At 49.9% G+C, this 19,020-nt stretch overlaps 1 protein-coding gene across 1 annotated transcript in view; it reads left to right on the top strand.

The window, feature by feature from the left end:
- The window catches only part of MTHFD1 (methylenetetrahydrofolate dehydrogenase (NADP+ dependent) 1, methenyltetrahydrofolate cyclohydrolase, formyltetrahydrofolate synthetase), a gene marked incomplete at its 5' end in the record, with an annotated part of 63,697 nt that overhangs the window by 17,479 nt on the left and 27,198 nt on the right, over positions 1 to 19,020 (top strand). Inside the window, 5 exons of the mRNA XM_015421794.1 lie at positions 3,426 to 3,553; positions 4,882 to 4,979; positions 8,116 to 8,289; positions 10,683 to 10,819; positions 16,444 to 16,490. Of these exons, the coding sequence (XP_015277280.1) occupies positions 3,426 to 3,553; positions 4,882 to 4,979; positions 8,116 to 8,289; positions 10,683 to 10,819; positions 16,444 to 16,490 (584 nt within the window). The remainder of the gene's footprint in view (positions 1 to 3,425; positions 3,554 to 4,881; positions 4,980 to 8,115; positions 8,290 to 10,682; positions 10,820 to 16,443; positions 16,491 to 19,020) is intronic.

Below are 19,020 nucleotides of genomic sequence, written 5' to 3'. Positions count from 1 at the left end.
AAAGCTTTTTATTCTTGTGGTCATCACTACATCCTCTGGCAGCAAATTCTACATTTTAATCACTCTCCTATCTCACACAGTGGCCAACCAGTTCCTCTTGAGGGACAACAACAAGACACAGAGGCTGAGTCCTTTCCGTGATGCTGCCTCCTGGCTCTTGGATTCAGAGGATTAGTGCCTCTGAATGTGGAGGTACCCCTCAGTCACCCATGGCTAATAGCCATTGATAGACTTATCCTCCATGAATCTATCTAACCCACTTTTGAAGCTTTTTATTCCTGTGGCTATCACTAAATCCTCTGGCAGTGAATTCCACATTGTAATATCACTAAATCCTCTGGCAGTGAATTCCACATTTTAATCATTCCCATGTGCCAAGAAAGCAGGTCCCCCCCCCCCCCCGTTGGCTTGGCAAGCGTTGAAGAAAGTTGAGCTTCTTGAGAATCTGTTGAAGAGATTGAAAGAGAGAGAGAGAGAAAGCTCTTCATGGGTCCCTTTCACACCAGCCGTAAAATGCGGGTAGGGGCGAGGTGGCGATCACACGACGATCCTGCAGCGTGGCAAAGTTGGGTGCTTGTGCGCATCCTGTGGAGACTTGGGGGGGGGGACCCTGTTTGCGACGGGACATGGGCGGGCGCCAGATGCCACGGACTACCACCGGAAACGCGATCAGACGCCAGCCCTTGCCCCGCGGTTTCCGGAAACTAGTACCTCAGAGGTACTAGTTTTTAACTCCACATCTTCGGCGGGAAGCCTCGGGTTCGTCATGGGACCTCTACGCTTACCAGATGTTGCGGTGTGATCGTGCCCAAAAAATCCACCTATCATCCGTCTTAGTAGCATGGCTAATGCTCCGTGTGACCGCAGCCATAGTGTGCTGGGCCATGACTCAGTGGCCGAGCATCTGCTTGGCATGCTGAAGGTCCCGGGTTCAATCCTCGGCACCTCCAGTTGAAAGAATCAGGTAGTAACTGATGGCAGTCTAAGTAGACAATATACTGACATCGGTGCCTCAAAGGTTTGATTCACCAGAAAGCAGCTACATGTGTGGAGAGGAGCCATGACTCAGTGGTAGAGCATCTGCTTGGCATGTAGAAGGTCCCATGTTCAGTCCCCAGCATCTCCAGTTGAAAGGACCAGGCAGTAGGTGGTGTGAAAGACCTTCACCTGAGACCTCGGAGAGCTGCTGCCAGTCTGAGTAGACAATAATGACTTTGATGGACCAAAGGTCTGATTCAGTAGAAAGCAGCTACATCTGTGGAGAGGGGGCCATGACTCAGTGGTGGAGCATCTGCTTGGCATGTAGAAGGTCGCAGGTTCAATCCCCAGTATCTCCAGTTGAAAGGAACAGGTAGTAGGTGGTGTGGAAAATCTCAGCCTGATTTCCTGGTGAGCTGCTGCAAGACTGATTTAGATGGCATGTAGAAGGTCCCAGGTTCAATCCCCAGTATCTCCAGTAGAAAGGAACAGGCAGTAGGTGGTGTGAAAGATCTCTGCCTGATTTCCTGTTGAGCTGCTGCCAGTCTGAGTAGACAAGACTGACTAAGATGGAGTGATGGTCCAATTCAGAGTAAGGTAGCGTCACGTGTGTGTTCATGTGTGAGAACCTCACCTGCTCTAATATGATCAAAACGGCTGCAGTTGAACTTGGACGAGGTTCATGGCGATGGATGGGCAGACGCTGGCAGTGCTTTGGGGTTCGCTTGGCTGTACGAACATCTGCCGAGACAGGCGGGTTGGCAGGCAAGGAAGCCGTTGGCTCGTGTTCATGGCAGATTCTCTTGGACGCCACGAGCGTCCGGCTCCTTCCTTCCTTCCTTCTGCATCACTGGGTTTGAGAGGGCCCCCGGGAGAAGCGGAGGACGGCAAAGGCTGCCAAAGCCATTTTGTGTGCAGGAGCACCAACAGTCTCTGTCTCTCTTCTAAAACGGAGTCTTGTGGCACCTTAATGACTAGCAGATTTATTGTGGCGTAGGGTTGAGCTCACCTTGTCAGAGGTGCAAAGCAAATTCTCAGAAATATTCGTACACACAGGGGGGGGGCGAATGTGAACATCTTAAAAGGTCTCGCTTGTGACTGTTTTCTTTGCAAAACTGGGAAATTTCTCAGATCAGCCCAGCAATCGTTTTGCAGCGACTGCATTCAGTGGCGGCGACAGCCGCCTTTGTTACGTTCAGTAATTTAACACGGTTAGAGGAAAATAGGCAGATGCATTTTGCTCTTGGTTAATGCTCTCAGACTTATTGATGCAATCTAATTCAACAGTTTCCGCAATTTGATGCGGGCTCTTGCCATGAAAACTCACACCTCAAATAAAAATGCAGGTCTTTTCAGGAGCCTCAAGGCTCTTCTGGTTTTGCTGTGTGGCTTCTTGGCTGCCATTCGTAACCCCGTCTAAAGGGCCATTTTTAAGACACGCAAGGAAACTCTTCCAAAAGTGGCTTCTCTCCCAGAATAAAAAGCTGCAACAAACTTAAGCAAACAACATTTGAAAAGAAAACCAGGGTCCTCAAAGCTGCCTGATCGCTAACCAGATCACTGGGTTAGAGGGACCAGTATTCCCCCAGCCCCTGGCTGGTCGTGAATTTCAGGGTTCTAATGAAAACCATGAGACTTCCTAGCAATGTACTGTCTGGTCCTCTTTTAAATGGAGATGCCAGGGATTGAATCCGTGACCTTCTGTATTCAGGGCTTGTTCTCTACTACCAAACACACACACATAAGAACCTAAGAGAAGCCATGTTGGACCAGGCCAGTGGCCTATCCAGTCCAACACTCTGTGTCACACAGTGGCTAAAACCCAGGTGTCCTCAGGAGGTCCACCAGCGGGGCCAGAACTCCAGAAGCCCTCCCACTGTTGCCCCCCCCCCCAAGCACCAAGAATACAGAGCATCACTTACCCTAGACCGAGAGTTCCTCTCTATACCTTGTGGCTAATAGCCACTGATGGACCTCTGCTCTATATGTTTATCAACTCCCCTCTTGAAGCTGTCTGTGTTTGTAGCTGCCACCACTTCCTGCAGCAGTGAATTCCACCTGTTAATGACTCTTTGGGTGAAGAAGTAAAACCTGCCTTACACTGAATCAGATCACTGGTACAAAAAGATCAGGATTGTCTACTCGGACTGACAGCGGCTCTCCAGGGTCTGAACTCGAGGTCTTTCACATCATGGACCACCTCATCCTTTTTACTGGAGATTCCAGGGATAGAACCTGGGACCTTCTGTATGCCAAGCAGATGCTCTGTCACTGAGCCACAGCCCCACCGCAGCCCTTCTTGGTATGAAACAGAGATTGCTTCTACTCACGACTCTGAGTGAATGGGATGTATTCACTGGGGTTTTTTTAAAAAATTAAATGTTGTGGTTTTGATTGCTTTTTTCAACTTACTGCTCTGATATGCAATATGTCCTGTCCTTTTCCAGATAGCACAAAGGCCAGTGGGAAAAGGGTAGTTGGTGATGTGGCTTACGCTGCAGCCAAGGAGAGGGCCTCTTACATCACCCCAGTGCCTGGTGGGGTCGGACCAATGACTGTGGCCATGCTGATGCAGGTAGGTCTGTGGCAGGGATCCCAACTTTCTGAGCCCGTGGGCATCCTTCTAATTGTAATTCAGTAGTATGGCGGATGCTGCCACAAAATGGCTGCCACAGGAGGCAGAGCCATCCACAAAATGGCTGCCACAGGAGTAGGATTCCAAGTCTCTTACCTTGAAAAGCGGGGAAGAGTTTGTCCCTTCCCAGGAAATTTGCACGTGTGCGCCACGATGACGTCATCCGGAAGTGACATCATCAAGCTGGGCACGTCACCGGGCGACGCTCTAGCAATCAGCCTGGAAACTCTATGGTACCATAGAGTTTTCAGGCTGATTGCTAGAGCATTGCCCAGCGACATGCCCAGTGGGATGACACCACTTCTGGGCGACATCATCGCCCCGGGCACGTCAGCCCGATCTGGGCACTTTGGCGGTTGATGGCCCTTTGGGCGGGAAAATCCCCCCCCCCTGGGGACTTGGCAGCCCTATACACAGGAGGCAGAGCTATCCACAAAATGGCTGCCACACGAGGCAGAGCCATCCACAAAATGGCTGCCACACAAGGCAGTATAATGGCAATTAATCGTAGGTAAAGGAATGCACATCTGCAAAGAGAAAGCAATAATTTGGCAGCTTGCTGACACCTCGTAGGGGGATGCTTGGCTTGGGATCTTTTGCTGTTGGCCCCAGGCCGCATGGCAGCCGTTTTGCGATTGGGCCTGCCTCCCACGGCAGTCGTCTTGTGGCTGCGCCCAGACCCCTCTCTCAAAACCCCAAAAGCACTCACAAGCTGAACAGATTTGGAGACTCCAGTATGGGCACTTGTGCATACTCCATGAATCTGAAGTCTGAGCACAGCCCCACACACCCCAAAGGAAAGTGTTGCAGCTTGTGGAAGTTGCCCAGAGACTGCTCTGTTGCAGAGGGTTGCAGACGTCTGTCTGTGAATACTGCGACACGTTGGGGGACGAGGAGCGGTTGAGCCTGCCTGCCAAGAATCCTGCTCCATCTCCAGTATAAATGCAGTTTATATTCACAGCTGCCGTTTTATATTGTAAGCTGCCTTGAGCTCCGTAAGAGAGAAAGGCAGCTAATATATTTTTTAAAATAAATAAATCTCTCCAAGGCAGTGCTGGCGACGTCAGCCGGCTGTAATGTGTGTGCTGGAACACAGGACAGCAGGATAGAACTATATCTACTTTACTCGCCTCTTCTAAGTCTTATAACCAGTAATTGGTTGGCTGCAGTGTGAGACAGGATGCCGGGCTAGATGGACCGCAGGTCTGATCCAGCAGGACTCTTCTTCTGTTCTCACTGGGTGTTGTGTCTTTTGCATGCTACTTTAGAGCACCGTAGAAAGCGCCCAGCGTTTCGTAGAGAAATACCGGCCTGGCAAGTGGAATATTCAGTACAACCAGCTCATTCCCAAAATCCCCGTCCCAAGGTAAGTAACAGCGGGGAAATGAAAGACACTTGTGGGTCGCCTAATTATATACATGACTCTGTTCTGCTCTTTGCTTTATGGAGGGCAGATGACTTGTGGGGCGTGTTGTGTTTTGGGAACAGCAGGTGTAATCTTAAGTCGCCACTGAGCTGACCGAGGAAAGGAACTAAAGATAAAGTTTTCCCTTGCTTGAAAGCCAGTCGAATCTGACTCTAGGGTGTGGTGCTCATCTCCATTTCCCAGCCGAAGAGCCAGTGCCGTCCGAAGATGTTTCTGTGGTCATGTGGTACCTATTTATCTACTTGCAGTTTCTTACTTTCGAACTGCTAGGTTGGCAGGAGCTGGGGCCAGAGACGGGAGCTCACTCTGTCACGCAGCACTTGGGTCTCAAACCGCTGAACTACCGACCTTCCGGTCTGCAGTTTAGCGGCTTAACCACTGAGCCACCGCAGCCCCATGACCGAGGAACTACTTGCTCGCATATCTGGAAGATCCAAGACAAAACATAGGTTCGGTGCATTCCAGTAACAAAGCACCTATCTTATTCCAGCTTCCTTTGGGAGGGCTAAGCTCCTCCTGTGTCCCTGTAATGAAATCAGCAACAAGTTCTGCCTGGATACATTGTGTATGTTTCTCAGTGGCAGTGCTGCAAAAATCTGCTGTAAAGCTGCCATTACAATGAGTGATAGACAGACATGTGCTTCCCCTCCCCCCTTTTGATGCATCTTCTGTGGTGACAGTGTTGTGTGGGGAAAGGGTGTGTGTGTTCACCTGCATATCACCCTCCACTTTGGGAGTTAATTGGGTTGCCATCCTCCAGGTGGTGGCTGGAGATCTCCTGGGACTACAACTGATCTCCCGGCAACAAAGGTCAATTCACCTGGAGAAAGTGGCTGCTTTGGAAGTTGGGCTGGATGGCATTATACCTCATTGAAGTCCCTCCCCAAACCCCGCCCTCCTCAGGCTCCACCCCCCAAATATCCAGATATTTCCCATCCCAGAGCTGACACCTGTAGGAGTTCAGCTTCCCACTGCAGAAAGGAGAAGTACTATTGTCCTAGATTATATGCCACAGCCCTATATTACTACGCTGGATATGGCCCTTCCTTATCGGACCATGTATAAGATATCTGTATATTTCCGCCATCCGTATATATTAGCACCTTATGTAATTGTCTTTTAGGAGCTGCGGTGGCTCAAGTGGTTAAGACGCTGAACTGCAGGCTGTGGAAGGTCGGTAGTTCAGCAGTTCGAGACCTGAGTGCGCCGCATGACGGAGTGAGCTCCCGTCTCTAGTTCCAGCTCCTGCCAACCTAGCAGTTCGAAAGCAAGAAATGGCAAGTAGATAAATAGGTACCGCTTCGGTGGGAAGGTAACAGCGTTCTGCGCGCCTTGGTGTTTAGTCATGCCAGCCACATGACCACAGAAAGGTCTTCGGACAGCGCTGGCTCTTCGGCTTTGAAACGGAGATGAGCACTGCAACCCTAGAGTCGGATTCGACTGGCTTTCGAGCAAGGGAACCTTTACCTGTTTAATTGTCTTTTAATTGTGAATTTTTACTGTATTTATTGGTTTTATTGCATTTTAGCTGTGTAAGCTGCCTTGAGCCAGTGCTGCACCGGCAAGGTGGGATATAAATTGAAAGTAATAAATAAATAAATAAATAAATGACTCACTGAGTTGGAGCCCGTCGGGTCTGTTCCTCTATTGCTGTTGCTTTTTGGTGACACAAGGAACCTGCCTGTGACAGGAAGCATTTTGACTCAAAGGAAGGCACCGCTGTTATCTAAATGGATCCTTGCACACATGAAGCTGCCTTCTACTGAATCAGACCCTCAGGCTCCATGTTATTTACTCAGGCTGTCAAGGGCTTGCCAGGGTCTTGGGCAGAGGTCTTTCACACCACCTACCGTAATAAAAAGTAGAGACATCACCCTGCCAACAAAAGTCCGTATGGTCAAAGGAATGGTATTCCCAGTAGTCATGTACGGCTGTGAGAGTTGGACTATAAGGAAGGCCGAGCGCCGAAGAATAGATTCTTTTGAACTGTGGTGCTGGAGAAGACTCTTGGCAAGAAGAACAAATCAGTCAATCCTCAAAGAAATCAACCCTGACTGTTCCCTGGAAGGCCAGATAATGAAACTGAAGCTCAAATACTTTGGCCACCCAATGAGAAGGGAGCACTCCCTGGAGAAGACCCTGATGCTGGGAAAGACTGAAGGTCAAAGAAGATGGGGACGGCAAAGGATGAGATGGTTAGACAGTGTTATTGAGGCAACGAACATGAAATTGAGCAACTCCAGAGCACAACGGAAGACAGGAGGGCCTGGCGTGATGTGGTCCATGGGGTCATGAAGAGTTGGACTCGACTGTGTGACTGAACAACAACCATCTGATCCTTTCGACTGGAGATGCGAGGGACAGGCAGGTTCACTGGGACCTTCTGAATGCCAGAGCCGGCTTCATTGAGACCTTCTACATGCCAGTTAGATGCTTCACCACTGATCTGTGGCCCCAACCACAGGATCAAACTCAGTGGGTTGTATAGTGCCACTCTATTCTGGTGCAAGGAGCTTTCCCGCAAACTGTTGCATCAAAGGAGGACTTCTTACCCCAGGGGAAGGTGTTACTGCTAGCTGAATGATGGGGTAGGATCCTACCCACTGCTGATTCAAATAAATAAGAACAGCATATTTTCTATGTGCTTATTTAGAATATTTATATCCTTCCCTTTTGCTTGGCAGCTTAGCAAAAAAAAAAGTGTCAACCAGCATCAGTCATAACAATTAAAACTCATCAGTATTAAAAGCAACAATTAAAACTCATCAGTATTAAAAGCAACAATTAAAACTCATCAGTATTAAAAGCAACAATTAAAACTCATTAATATTAAAAGCAACAATTAAAACTCAACAGTATTAAAAGCAACAATTAAGCAAACCCACTAGCAATCCATGCTGCAAAACTCATGCAGTAAAGCCACGTCAGTAAATCCACATCAGGGCACATGCCCTTAAGCATCTGAAAAAATCCCTGGGATGGGACTGTCTTGCATCAATGCCCCCAAACTGTTTTTTAAACAAAACGGTAATGGAGTTCCTCCCTGTCTGCTCTGCCACCTTCTTTTTGCCTGCAGTGACATCGAAGTCTCTCGGTCGTGCGTTCCCAAGCCCGTTGGCCAGCTGGCCAGAGAGATCGGCTTGCTCTCCGACGAGGTGGAGCTCTACGGTCAGAACAAGGCCAAGATTTTGCTTTCGACCCTGGAACGCCTGAAAGCCCAGCCAGATGGCAAATACGTTGTCGTCACAGGGTAGGTGAAGCTGCCTTATACTGAGAGCCAGCTTGGTGTAGTGGTTAGAACCGCAGACTCTAATCTAGAAGAACTGTGTTTGATTCCCCATTCCTCCACATGCAGCTGCTGGGTGACCTTGGGTCAGTCACAAGTTTTCCTCAGAGCTGTTCTCTTCAGATCAGTTCTCAGTCAGAGTTCTCTTAGCCCCACCCACCTCACAGGGTGTCTGTTGTGGGGAGAGGAAGGGAAGGAGATTGTAAGCTGCTCTGAGGCTCCGAGTGACGGGCGGGGTGTAAATCCAATCTCTTCTTCTTCTAGGTGTCCTAGAGAGCTTGGGCAGCCCTGGTTGATGGGGAGTCTTTCTGCTGGGTTGCTTATAGCGGTGACGGGAGGAGGGGATGGGCCAGGCCCCAAGGGGGAACTAGGTCCATCATCCAAGTCTGCCTCCTCTTTCCTCTTCCCCCATTGGGGCAGGGAAGATGCCATGTGGGCTAGAACCAGGGCTATTTTTGGGCAGGAACGCACAGGAACGGAGTTCCAACTGGCTCCCGAGTTGGCCACACCCAGCAAGAACTCATGCTTGGTGTAGTGGTTAGGACCGCAGACTCTAATCTGGAAGAACTGTGTTTGATTCCCCATTCCTCCACATGCAGCTGCTGGGTGACCTTGGGTCAGTCACAAGTTTTCCTCAGAGCTGTTCTCTTCAGATCAGTTCTCAGTCAGAGTTCTCTTAGCCCCACCCACCTCACAGGGTGTCTGTTGTGGGGAGAGGAAGGGAAGGAGATTGTAAGCTGCTCTGAGGCTCCGAGTGACGGGCGGGGTGTAAATCCAATCTCTTCTTCTTCTAGGTGTCCTAGAGAGCTTGGGCAGCCCTGGTTGATGGGGAGTCTTTCTGCTGGGTTGCTTATAGCGGTGACGGGAGGAGGGGATGGGCCAGGCCCCAAGGGGGAACTAGGTCCATCATCCAAGTCTGCCTCCTCTTTCCTCTTCCCCCATTGGGGCAGGGAAGATGCCATGTGGGCTAGAACCAGGGCTATTTTTGGGCAGGAACGCACAGGAACGGAGTTCCAACTGGCTCCCGAGTTGGCCACACCCAGCAAGAACTCATTAGCATAATAGGCCTTCTGCACACAGAGCAGATGCTGTACCACTGAGCCAGGGCTGCTCCCCACTGAGGGGAGCGCAAAGACGGTGAATAAATGGACTGCTCGGGTGGGGTGTCCAGAAAAATGATGCTCTTAATTATTCAAATCATTTAATCCAGTTTGGTGAGTGATTTTAAAAATCCTGCTTTTCCTCCCCAAAAGGAAAGGGTTGTTTATCTGGTTCCTCCTTTTTGATCCTCACAACGACCCTGTGAGGCAGGTTAGGCAAAGTGAGAGACTGACCCAGGGAAACCTAGGCCCCGGTCACACAGGCCAGATATCGCGGGGGGGAGGCATGGCTAATTGCCCCGGCGCAGTTTGATCCGCGATTATGCGATCAGACGCGCCGGCGGTACACCACGGGTCCTTCCGTCGGTGCCGGCAGGTAAACGAGGGACCGGAGGGGAATGCCGCACGCCGCGCGATCACACCAGGGGAGTCTGGAGGCAGCCCGTGGCAAACGTTTACTAGTACTTTGGAGGTACTAGTTTTTTAACGCGCATGTTCGGCGGTGAACCACGGGTGCGCTCCACTTCCCAGAAGTTGGGGTGTGATCACGCCTGGATAATCCGCCCACCATCCGTGCCTCTCCCGCGGCAACTTTGCCGTGTAACCGGGGACAAAGTTTTTGGTGGGAGGTGGGCTCAAGGTCTCCTTCTACCACTGTGGCCTTTGCGCTATGTTGGATCTTTACAGTAAATGCTTTGTTTCTCTTTGTAATTTAGAGGGGGACTGCTGGCACTGGCTTTTGCCCTCCCTTCCCTACTGAAGCCCCAGATTCTGTCTGTGACACCCTGTAGTATAGTAGTATATGTGCTGCCGAAGCGAGCACGTGACACCCTGTAGTGGCTGTCATCTTAAAAAACTGTGGAGTGAACATTAGAAAACAGGGGTCCCCAACCTTTTTTGGGCCTGAGGTCACCGTTGGAATTCTGACACAGTGTGATAGGCGAAGCCACAAAATGGCTGCCGCAGCTTACCTTCAGTCACACAAGTAAAGATCCTTGTGCTCTGGTCGCTGCCGCGGCCACCAAAGGAACATCTTAGAAAATCTTTTTAGCCAGTAGAATCTCCAGTGGCCAGTCAGACGTCTGGCTGGGCAAAAACCCCATCTGGCCCTGTGGACTTTCCGAAAACACTCTGCGAGCACCAGGAAAGGTGTAAGTGGGCACCCCGTTGGGGACCCCACCTTTAGCGGCTCTGCTTTAAGAATGTGGCTGTGCTTCTGAATAAAACTTTATACGGGGCTGTCTTTTTGGATTAAAGGATAACCCCCACGCCTCTGGGCGAAGGGAAGAGCACCACGACGATCGGGCTGGTCCAGGCCCTGGGAGTGCACCTGGGTCGGAATGCCTTCGCCTGTGTCCGGCAGCCATCACAGGGACCCACTTTCGGGATCAAAGGTACGGAACAGCAGCAGTCGGGTCCTTCGGTAGCTTGGGTGTGGATTGCCTTCAGCTGTGGAGGGGCTGCAGAAGCCAGTGGGACCTTAGGTCCAGCTTGCACAGTAAGTTGGGGGGGGGGGAGGCGTGGCTAATTGCCCCGGTGCAGTTTGATCCGCGATTATGCGATCAGACGTACCGGTGGCACACCATGGGTCCTTCCCTCGGTGCCGGCGGGTAAACGAGGGACCGGAGGGGAATGCTGTGCGCCGGCGTGATCACACCAGGGGAGTCTGGAGGCAGCCTGTGGCAAAGTTTACTAGTACTTTGGAGGTACTAGTTTTTTAATGCGCATGTTCGGTGGTGAACCACAGGTGCGCTCAACTTCCCAGATGTTGGGGTGCGATCGCGCCCGGATAATCCGCCCACCCTCCGTGCCTCTCCCGCGGCAACTTTGCCGTGTGACTGGGGCCAAAGTAAGCTTTTTTGGTGGGAGGTGGACTCAAGGTTTCCTTCCACCACTGTGGCCTTTGTGCTATGTTGGAGCTTTACTGTAAATGCTTTGTTTCTCTTTGTAATTTAGAGTGGGACTGCTGGCACTGGCTTTTACCCTCCCTTCCCTACTGAAGCCCCAGATTCTGTCTGCGACACCCTGTAGTGGCTGTCATCTTAAAAAACTGTGGAGTGAACATTAGAAAACAGGGGTCCCCAACCTTTTTTGGGCCTGAGGTCACCGTTGGAATTCTGACACAGTGTGATAGGCGAAGCCACAAAATGGCTGCCGCAGCTTACCTTCAGTCACACAAGTAAAGATCCTTGTGCTCTGGTCGCTGCCGCGGCCACCAAAGGAACATCTTAGAAAATCTTTTTAGCCAGTAGAATCTCCAGTGGCCAGTCAGACGTCTGGCTGGGCAAAAACCCCATCTGGCCCTGTGGACTTTCCGAAAACACTCTGCGAGCACCAGGAAAGGTGTAAGTGGGCACCCCGTTGGGGACCCCACCTTTAGCGGCTCTGCTTTAAGAATGTGGCTGTGCTTCTGAATAAAACTTTATACGGGGCTGTCTTTTTGGATTAAAGGATAACCCCCACGCCTCTGGGCGAAGGGAAGAGCACTACGACGATCGGGCTGGTCCAGGCCCTGGGAGTGCACCTGGGTCGGAATGCCTTCGCCTGTGTCCGGCAGCCATCACAGGGACCCACTTTCGGGATCAAAGGTACGGAACAGCAGCAGTCGGGTCCTTCGGTAGCTTGGGTGTGGATTGCCTTCAGCTGTGGAGGGGCTGCAGAAGCCAGTGGGACCTTAGGTCCAGCTTGCACAGTAAGTTGCGGTCAAATGGAACGGTTCCGTGGATTTTACCATTTCACCCTGCATGGTCCATTAACACCTTAGAGACCAATAAGTTGGGGGGTATGAGCTTTTGGTAGCTGGTGAAGGGGGCTTTTACTCTCGAAAGCTCATGCATCAGAGAATCTTGTTGGTCTCTGACGAGCTACTGGACTCTAATCTAGCTGTTCTACTGCAGATCATCAGTGCTGCCCTCTGGAACGACCCACCATATAGTTAAGACACTCTCCTAGGAGAGCCATTTTGGTGTAGCGGTTAGGGGCGCGGACTTTAATCTGGGAGAACCCTGTTTGATTCCCCACTTCTCTACATGCAGCTGCTGGTGTGACCTTGGGTCAATCACATGTTCTCTCAGAGCTGTTAAATCTAAATCTAATCTTTCAATTTATTGATCGCTCAATCCTTGCAGAGCTGGTGGCTCTGAGCGATTTACAGTTACTCATTTCACAAGGGACTAACAATGCTTTATAGGGGTAAGGGAGGACAACACATATAATCTTTACATAGCACACGTTTTGCAGCCGACGGGGATTTGTTCAGTTGCAACTCAGACGTGATCCAGATGGCATTTTTCCCACTCAGCTTGGCTTGGCAGGATGACGTCAGCTCTTCCTCTCCAGGACTCTTCTGGTCGCAGCTCCATACTGCCACCGCCTGGCCGGAACGGCCCATTACAGGCTTCTTGATGCCGAAGAGATCTTCTAGGCTTTCGATCTTGCGAGCTGAACCTTCCGTTTGCTGGCTAACAACTCCCCCACGGTGGGGGGGGGGTTGGTATGCCCACCCTCTCTAAGGAGTGGTACCCATTTTATCTACTCGCTGAAGCTTTTGAACCGCTGGGTAGACGGCGAGCTGGGGACAAGGCTGGTAGCTCACACCAGCGCGGGGCTAGAACTGACAGTAGTCCTGTTCAGCTCAGATGTTACTTGTAACCAGAGGATAAATCCCCTGTGCCACCGCTCCTGTTCTCTCAAGGGCAGATCTCTCAGACCTCTCTCAGCCCCACCTACCTCACAGGGTGTCTGTTGTGGGGAGAGGAAGGGTAGGCGATTGTAAGGCACTCTGAGACTCCTTCAGGTACTGAAGGATGGGGTATAAATCCAATATCCTCTTCTTCTTTTGTTGAAAGAAATTTTTTATTCGGGATTTCCCAGAGAAGACAAATGGGCCCTCACACAAAATTAAGGCCCCGTTTTTCCTTCCCAACCGATAACTAAGAATATTAAATTGCTAAGTAATGCAAAACACAGCACTTCGACATGTAGCCGTTATCTTTCATTTAAAACATGAAGAGACTCCGCTTTAAAGCGCTCAACAGTTCCAATTAACTAGGCACAGCATTTGCCTGAAAAGAATTTATCTGTGAAGGAGGTGTAACAATAGGACGTTTTGGAGTCCCAAAGAACAACCATTGTTTCTTTCCCCCCGTTGAATTGTTCAGGCTGTGAGTAACCGTTCGTGAATTGTAAATGAAAAGTTAATGTTTTCTGTCAGCGTTCCGTACCGCCTCGCCTCGTCCCGAGATTCAGCAGAAATGGCTGGCGGTTGTTTCCCCCTTTTTCTTAGCAAGTTCCGATCTTGCAGCAGGGATAGGAAAAGAGTACTGAGGTCTCTACGCAACACTCCCCCCCCCCTAATTTTGCCCTTGAAAAATCCCTAATGACGGTGAACGTGGATCCGGGATGACATTCTGTCTAGTTGGATGACCAAACTCTCCAGAGAACTGAATCCCAGGAGGCCCATATGTCGTTACATAACCATCACATATGGCAACGTCTTCCCCGCAATCGACAGGCCCCCTTCGACAATACGGAGAAGGATCTGCTGAAATGCAGCGTTAACTTGAGGGGCTTTATATGCCAGCGATGTGCTCTGTCACTTCCTTGTAATTAAAATTCACTGCTGCCGCTTCTATCTTCGGTGGCTGTATTAAGCAATTGCTACTGCGGTGGCTCAGAGGTTAAGACGCTAAACTGCAGGCCGGAAGGTCGGTAGTTGGGCAGTTTGAGGCCCGAGTGCCGCATGACGGAGTGAGCTCTCGTCTCTGGCCCCAGCTCCTGCCAAACTAGCAGTTCAAAAGCAAGAAATTGCAAGTAGATAAATAGGTACCGCTTCAGTGGGAAGGTAACAGCGTTCCGTGCGCCTCGGTGTCTTGTCATGCCGGCCACATGGCCACGGAAACGTCTTCAGACAGCGCTGGATGTTCGGCTTGGAAACGGAGATGAGCACTCCCCCCTAGAGTCGGGTTCAACTGGCTTTCGAACAAGGGAAACCTTTACCTTTTCCTTACTGCTCTTTCTAGACATTTCGAGTCTGTTTTCCAGCTAACATTTTGGACATGAAAAGGAAACCTGTTTCCTGAAATTCTGTCTGTCCAATAATACATTTTTACCTGCTCTTCTTCTGAGAAGCTCAGTGTTAGGGACATGAATATAGATCAAGGTGGGTAGCTGTGTTGGTCTGAAGCAACAGAACAAAGTTAAAGTCTAGAGGCACCTTTAAGACCAGCAAAGTATATCCATGGTGTGAGCTTTCGTATGCATGCACACTTCATCAGACGATGAAATGGAGTTAATCCATCTGGTTGTCCTCATGAATTACCCCTGCATTGACCCATGTGGATCTATAAGAACCAGATCATCACTGAGACAGTACCCTAAGACCACAATTGTACCTTTAAAGATTGACTACCTCTTTCAATAGTCTTTCAGTAGTCATGTATGGCTGCGAGAGTTGGACTATAAGGAAGGCCGAGCGCCGAAGAATAGATTCTTTTGAACTATGGTGCTGGAGAAGACTCTTGAGAGTCCCTTGGACTGCAAGAAGATCAAATCAGTCAATCCTAAAAGAAATCAACCCTGACTGTTCCCTGGAAGGCCAGATAATGAAGCTGAAGCTCAAATACTTTGGCCACCCAATGAGAAGGGAGCACTCCCTGGAGAAGATCCTGATGCTGGGAAAGACTGAAGGTCAAAGAAGACGGGGACGGCAAAGGATGAGATGGTTAAGACAGTGTCATAGATGCAACGAACATGAAATTGAGCAAACTTCAGAGGACGGCGGAAGACAGGAGGGCCTGGCGTGATCTGGTCCATGGGGTCGCGAAGGGTCGGACTCGACTGTGCAACTGAACAACAACAACCTCTATATACAACTATGATATGTAACTCCATTTCATCGTCTGACCACGTGTGCATGCACACAAAAGCTCACCCCTTGGATAAAACTTTGTTGGTCTTAAAGGTACCACTGGACTCTAACTTTGTTAGGGACATGGTCAGTCAAGTCAGTTAATTTATTATGATTCCAAGATCAGCCGGAACCAACATAATAGCACAGGACGAGGTGTGTGGTTTTCCCTCCTTCATACAACAATTCTGCGAGGTAGGTTAGGCAGAGAAAGTGACTGGGCCCAGATCACCCAACAGGTTTCATGGTGGAAAGCGGAGTCGAACCTGGGTCTCCCAGGTGCTAGAAAGCCACACTGAGTTTCATGGAAGAAAAGTGGGGATAACAAGGGAATACTGATGGGGAAATGTGTAAATCCAGGGGTGATTTCGTAGAAAAAGAGGTGCAGGAGCTCATTAGCATAACTTATTAGTATAACGTATTTGCATATGCCACACCCCCTGACATCACCGGAAGTGTGTCAGAAGGCACCACTGGACTGTTTTGGATTGATAGCTATTTTTTGGGGGGGGACCGTGCAGATCTGCCCTCACAGAGGAGGGAGAGCTTGTACCTGAAGGCGGGCCAGGGGGGCCCTCTGCAACTTACCTGGCTGCTTCTTGCTCCTCGTGGCCTTAATGAGGGCTGCTGGGAGCATGAGGGCAGGGCTTGTTGCATGTGCCCACCCCCTGGGCTCCTTACTGCCGGAGCGCCGCTCCTGTGCGCTCCTGCAGGAAATTACCCCTGGTAATGACTTTCTTCACTGGTAAAAGGACATATCCTTCCTTTGGGACCCTCAGTAAGTAGGGGGTGTTTATTTTTTTGTGTGTATAGGTGCTTGTGTGCCTGGAAGTCATGGTGACTTCTGGCAACACCTAGTGGGGCTAGGAAGTTTCAGAGAGGTGGCTTGCCATCACCTGCCTCTGCGTCCCAGCCCTGGTATTCCTTGGAGGTCTCCCTTCCCAGTACTTGCCAGGGTCGGCCCTGCATGGCTTCCGAGATCTGACGAGATCGGGCTTGCCTGGGCTATCCAGGTCAGGGCTGTAGAGGGTGTTAATTCTGAAGCAGACGTGCTTAATGTTTTGCCCCTCATCTAATGTTTGATAACCCACCTGTTCCTTCTTCTTACAGGGGGTGCTGCCGGAGGGGGCTATTCTCAGGTTGTTCCTATGGAGGAGGTAATGTTCTGATTTTACTAATTTAAATCTTATTTAGATTCAGGTGGGGGTAGCCGTGTTGGTCTGAAGCAGCAGAACCAAGTTCGAGTCCAGTGGCACCTTTAAGTCCAACAAAGTTTTATTCTGGGCATAAGCTTTCGTCTGCATGCACACTTCTTCAGTTACATGCATGCACACAAAAGCTTACACCCAGAATAGAACTTTGTGGGTCTTAAAAGTGCCACTGGGCTCAAACTTTGATCGAAATCTTTTTTAAGTTCCTGGATGAGAACTTGTCTGGATGCCTCTGGCTTGTTCACGTGATTGTTCTTTAGAATGAGGAAGCAGCATAAAGGAGAGGACTGGCCCGCCATTTTCACGCAACGGTGTGGAAGCCACTGCTCCGTGGCAAGATTCTGTGCAGCTTATAGTATGCCCATGAATACCAGAACCCAATGGGAGGGTCCAGTGGCTTCCCACATGATCATTGCCTGGTGAGGGAAAGTAGTGATTGGATGGGAAGGACCCATGTGATATGCCGCAGCCCACATATTTTGCTGATGGATACGATAGGGTCTTGTGACAGGAAAAATGGCTTTCACATGGCTAAGGGTAACCATGTGGCCTTGTGGGTATGGATCTTAGGAATGGATCTTTTGGCCCTGCTGCTGGACCTCCTGATGGCACCTGGTGTTTTTGGCCACTGTGTGTCACAGAGTGTTGGACTAGATGGGTCATTGGCCTGATCCAACATTGGCTTCTCTCTTATGTTCTTATGTCTGGAGCAGTGACATTCTGTATTTTTGGTGCTTGTGGGGGGAGCAACAGTGGGAGGGCTTTTGGATTTCTGGCCCCACTGGTGGACCTCCTGATGGCACCTGGTATTTCTGGCCATTGTGGGACAGTGTTGGACTGGAGGGGCCGTTGGCCTGATCCAACATTGGCTTCTCTTATGTTCTTAATGCATCTTCTGCCGCTAGCAGTGGAAACCATTGATCTTTCACAAATTTATTTATTTATTTAAATTTATAACCCGCCCTCCCCGTGAACGGGCTCAGGGTGGCGTACAGATGGGGCCAATGCCCAATACATAAAACATTAAAACTGCATTTTAAAAACATTCAGTGCAACATAAGTGCTCTCCACAACAACTAACAAGGGAACCGATGTCACCAGGATGGTATCCTTAGTGGCCACAGCTCCACGCAGTACCACCATTTTTGCACTCACGGCGAGTTGGTAATAAGGGCTAGGACAGATGGTAACAGTCGTGGCGGCTCCTACTCAAACGCCTGGCGGAAGAGCTCCATCTTGCAGGCCCTGCGGAACTGTGCAAGGTCCCGTGGGGCCTGGATCTCCTCTGGGAGCTCATTCCACCAGGTAGGAGCCGCCACCGAAAAAGCCCTAGCCCTAGTCGCTGCTAGTCTGGCCTCTTTGGGACCTGGAACCACCAGGAGATGTTTAGTCCCGGACCGTAGTGCTCGTTGGGGAACATGTGGGGAGAGGCGGTCCCGTAGGTATGTCGGACCCTGGCCATCTAGGGCTTTAAAGGTAAGAACCAGCACTTTGAAGCGAATCCGGTATGCTATCGGCAGCCAGTGCAGCGCTTTCAGCACAGGCTGGATGTGTGCCCCCCTAGGAAGGCCCATCAACAGCCTGGCTGCAGCATTCTGCACCAGCTGCAGCTTCCAGATTTGCGACAAAGGCAGCCCCATGTATTTGGTACAAATGTATGTACCAGTGGCAGAGGAAGCATGCCGCACTGTGGTCAGAGCACGGCGCCTGTGGAATGCATTCAAGGTGTTTCTTTGAATGCCTTAGTTTCTTTTCTGAATCTTTTCTGTTAGTAGATCAAGGATTGGGTGGGCGTTCACCTTCTGTTCTCTGTTTAAAACTGCTATTAGTGGCATTTGGAAAATCATGGAACCAAGAGTCTTTGGACTGCTGCAGTTTAATGTTTTTTAATATACCTGTTAGCTTTAATTGTGTTAACATGTTAGCCACTTAGGAAAAAACCGAAAAGATTTAGGATGCATTTTTTTAAAAAAACCATTTGTTAAAATAGGGAGTTTGCATGCTACAGTTTTCTAAAACTATATCAGGTGAGTGAATAGACCACGAAGCTGTTCTTTCATCACGGGGGACAAAAGAAATTACTTCTTCACACAGTGCATAATTAGCTTTTGGAGTTTGCTCCCAAAAGGCATGGTGGTGGTCAGTCAGTGCTCCGTCTAAGTTGTGGAGTCTTGTGAGCAAAAATTCTACTTTTTGTGCTACGGGCATTAAAGTTGTGAGCGGGCGATTTGGCTGCTGCATAAATTAGTTTGCTCTGGAGCCATCCTTCCTGAGCTAAGACCAAAATGTGTGAGCCGGAGGCAAAAAACCATGAGCTAGCTCACACTAACTTGGCTTAGAGGGAACACTGGTGCTGGTCAGTGCCTTGACTGTTTTTTTAAAATGAGATTTGACAAATTCATAGAGAAATATTGTGTCATTAGCTATTAACTGTGATAGCCAAGTGGAACCTCCTTTTTCATCAGCAGTATACCAG

The sequence above is a fragment of the Gekko japonicus genome, unplaced genomic scaffold, assembly GCF_001447785.1.
Source record: "Gekko japonicus isolate JY-2015 unplaced genomic scaffold, Gekko_japonicus_V1.1 scaffold4932, whole genome shotgun sequence".
In the NCBI taxonomy this organism is placed as follows: domain Eukaryota; kingdom Metazoa; phylum Chordata; class Lepidosauria; order Squamata; family Gekkonidae; genus Gekko; species Gekko japonicus.
This window is presented reverse-complemented; position numbering and strand designations above follow the sequence as displayed.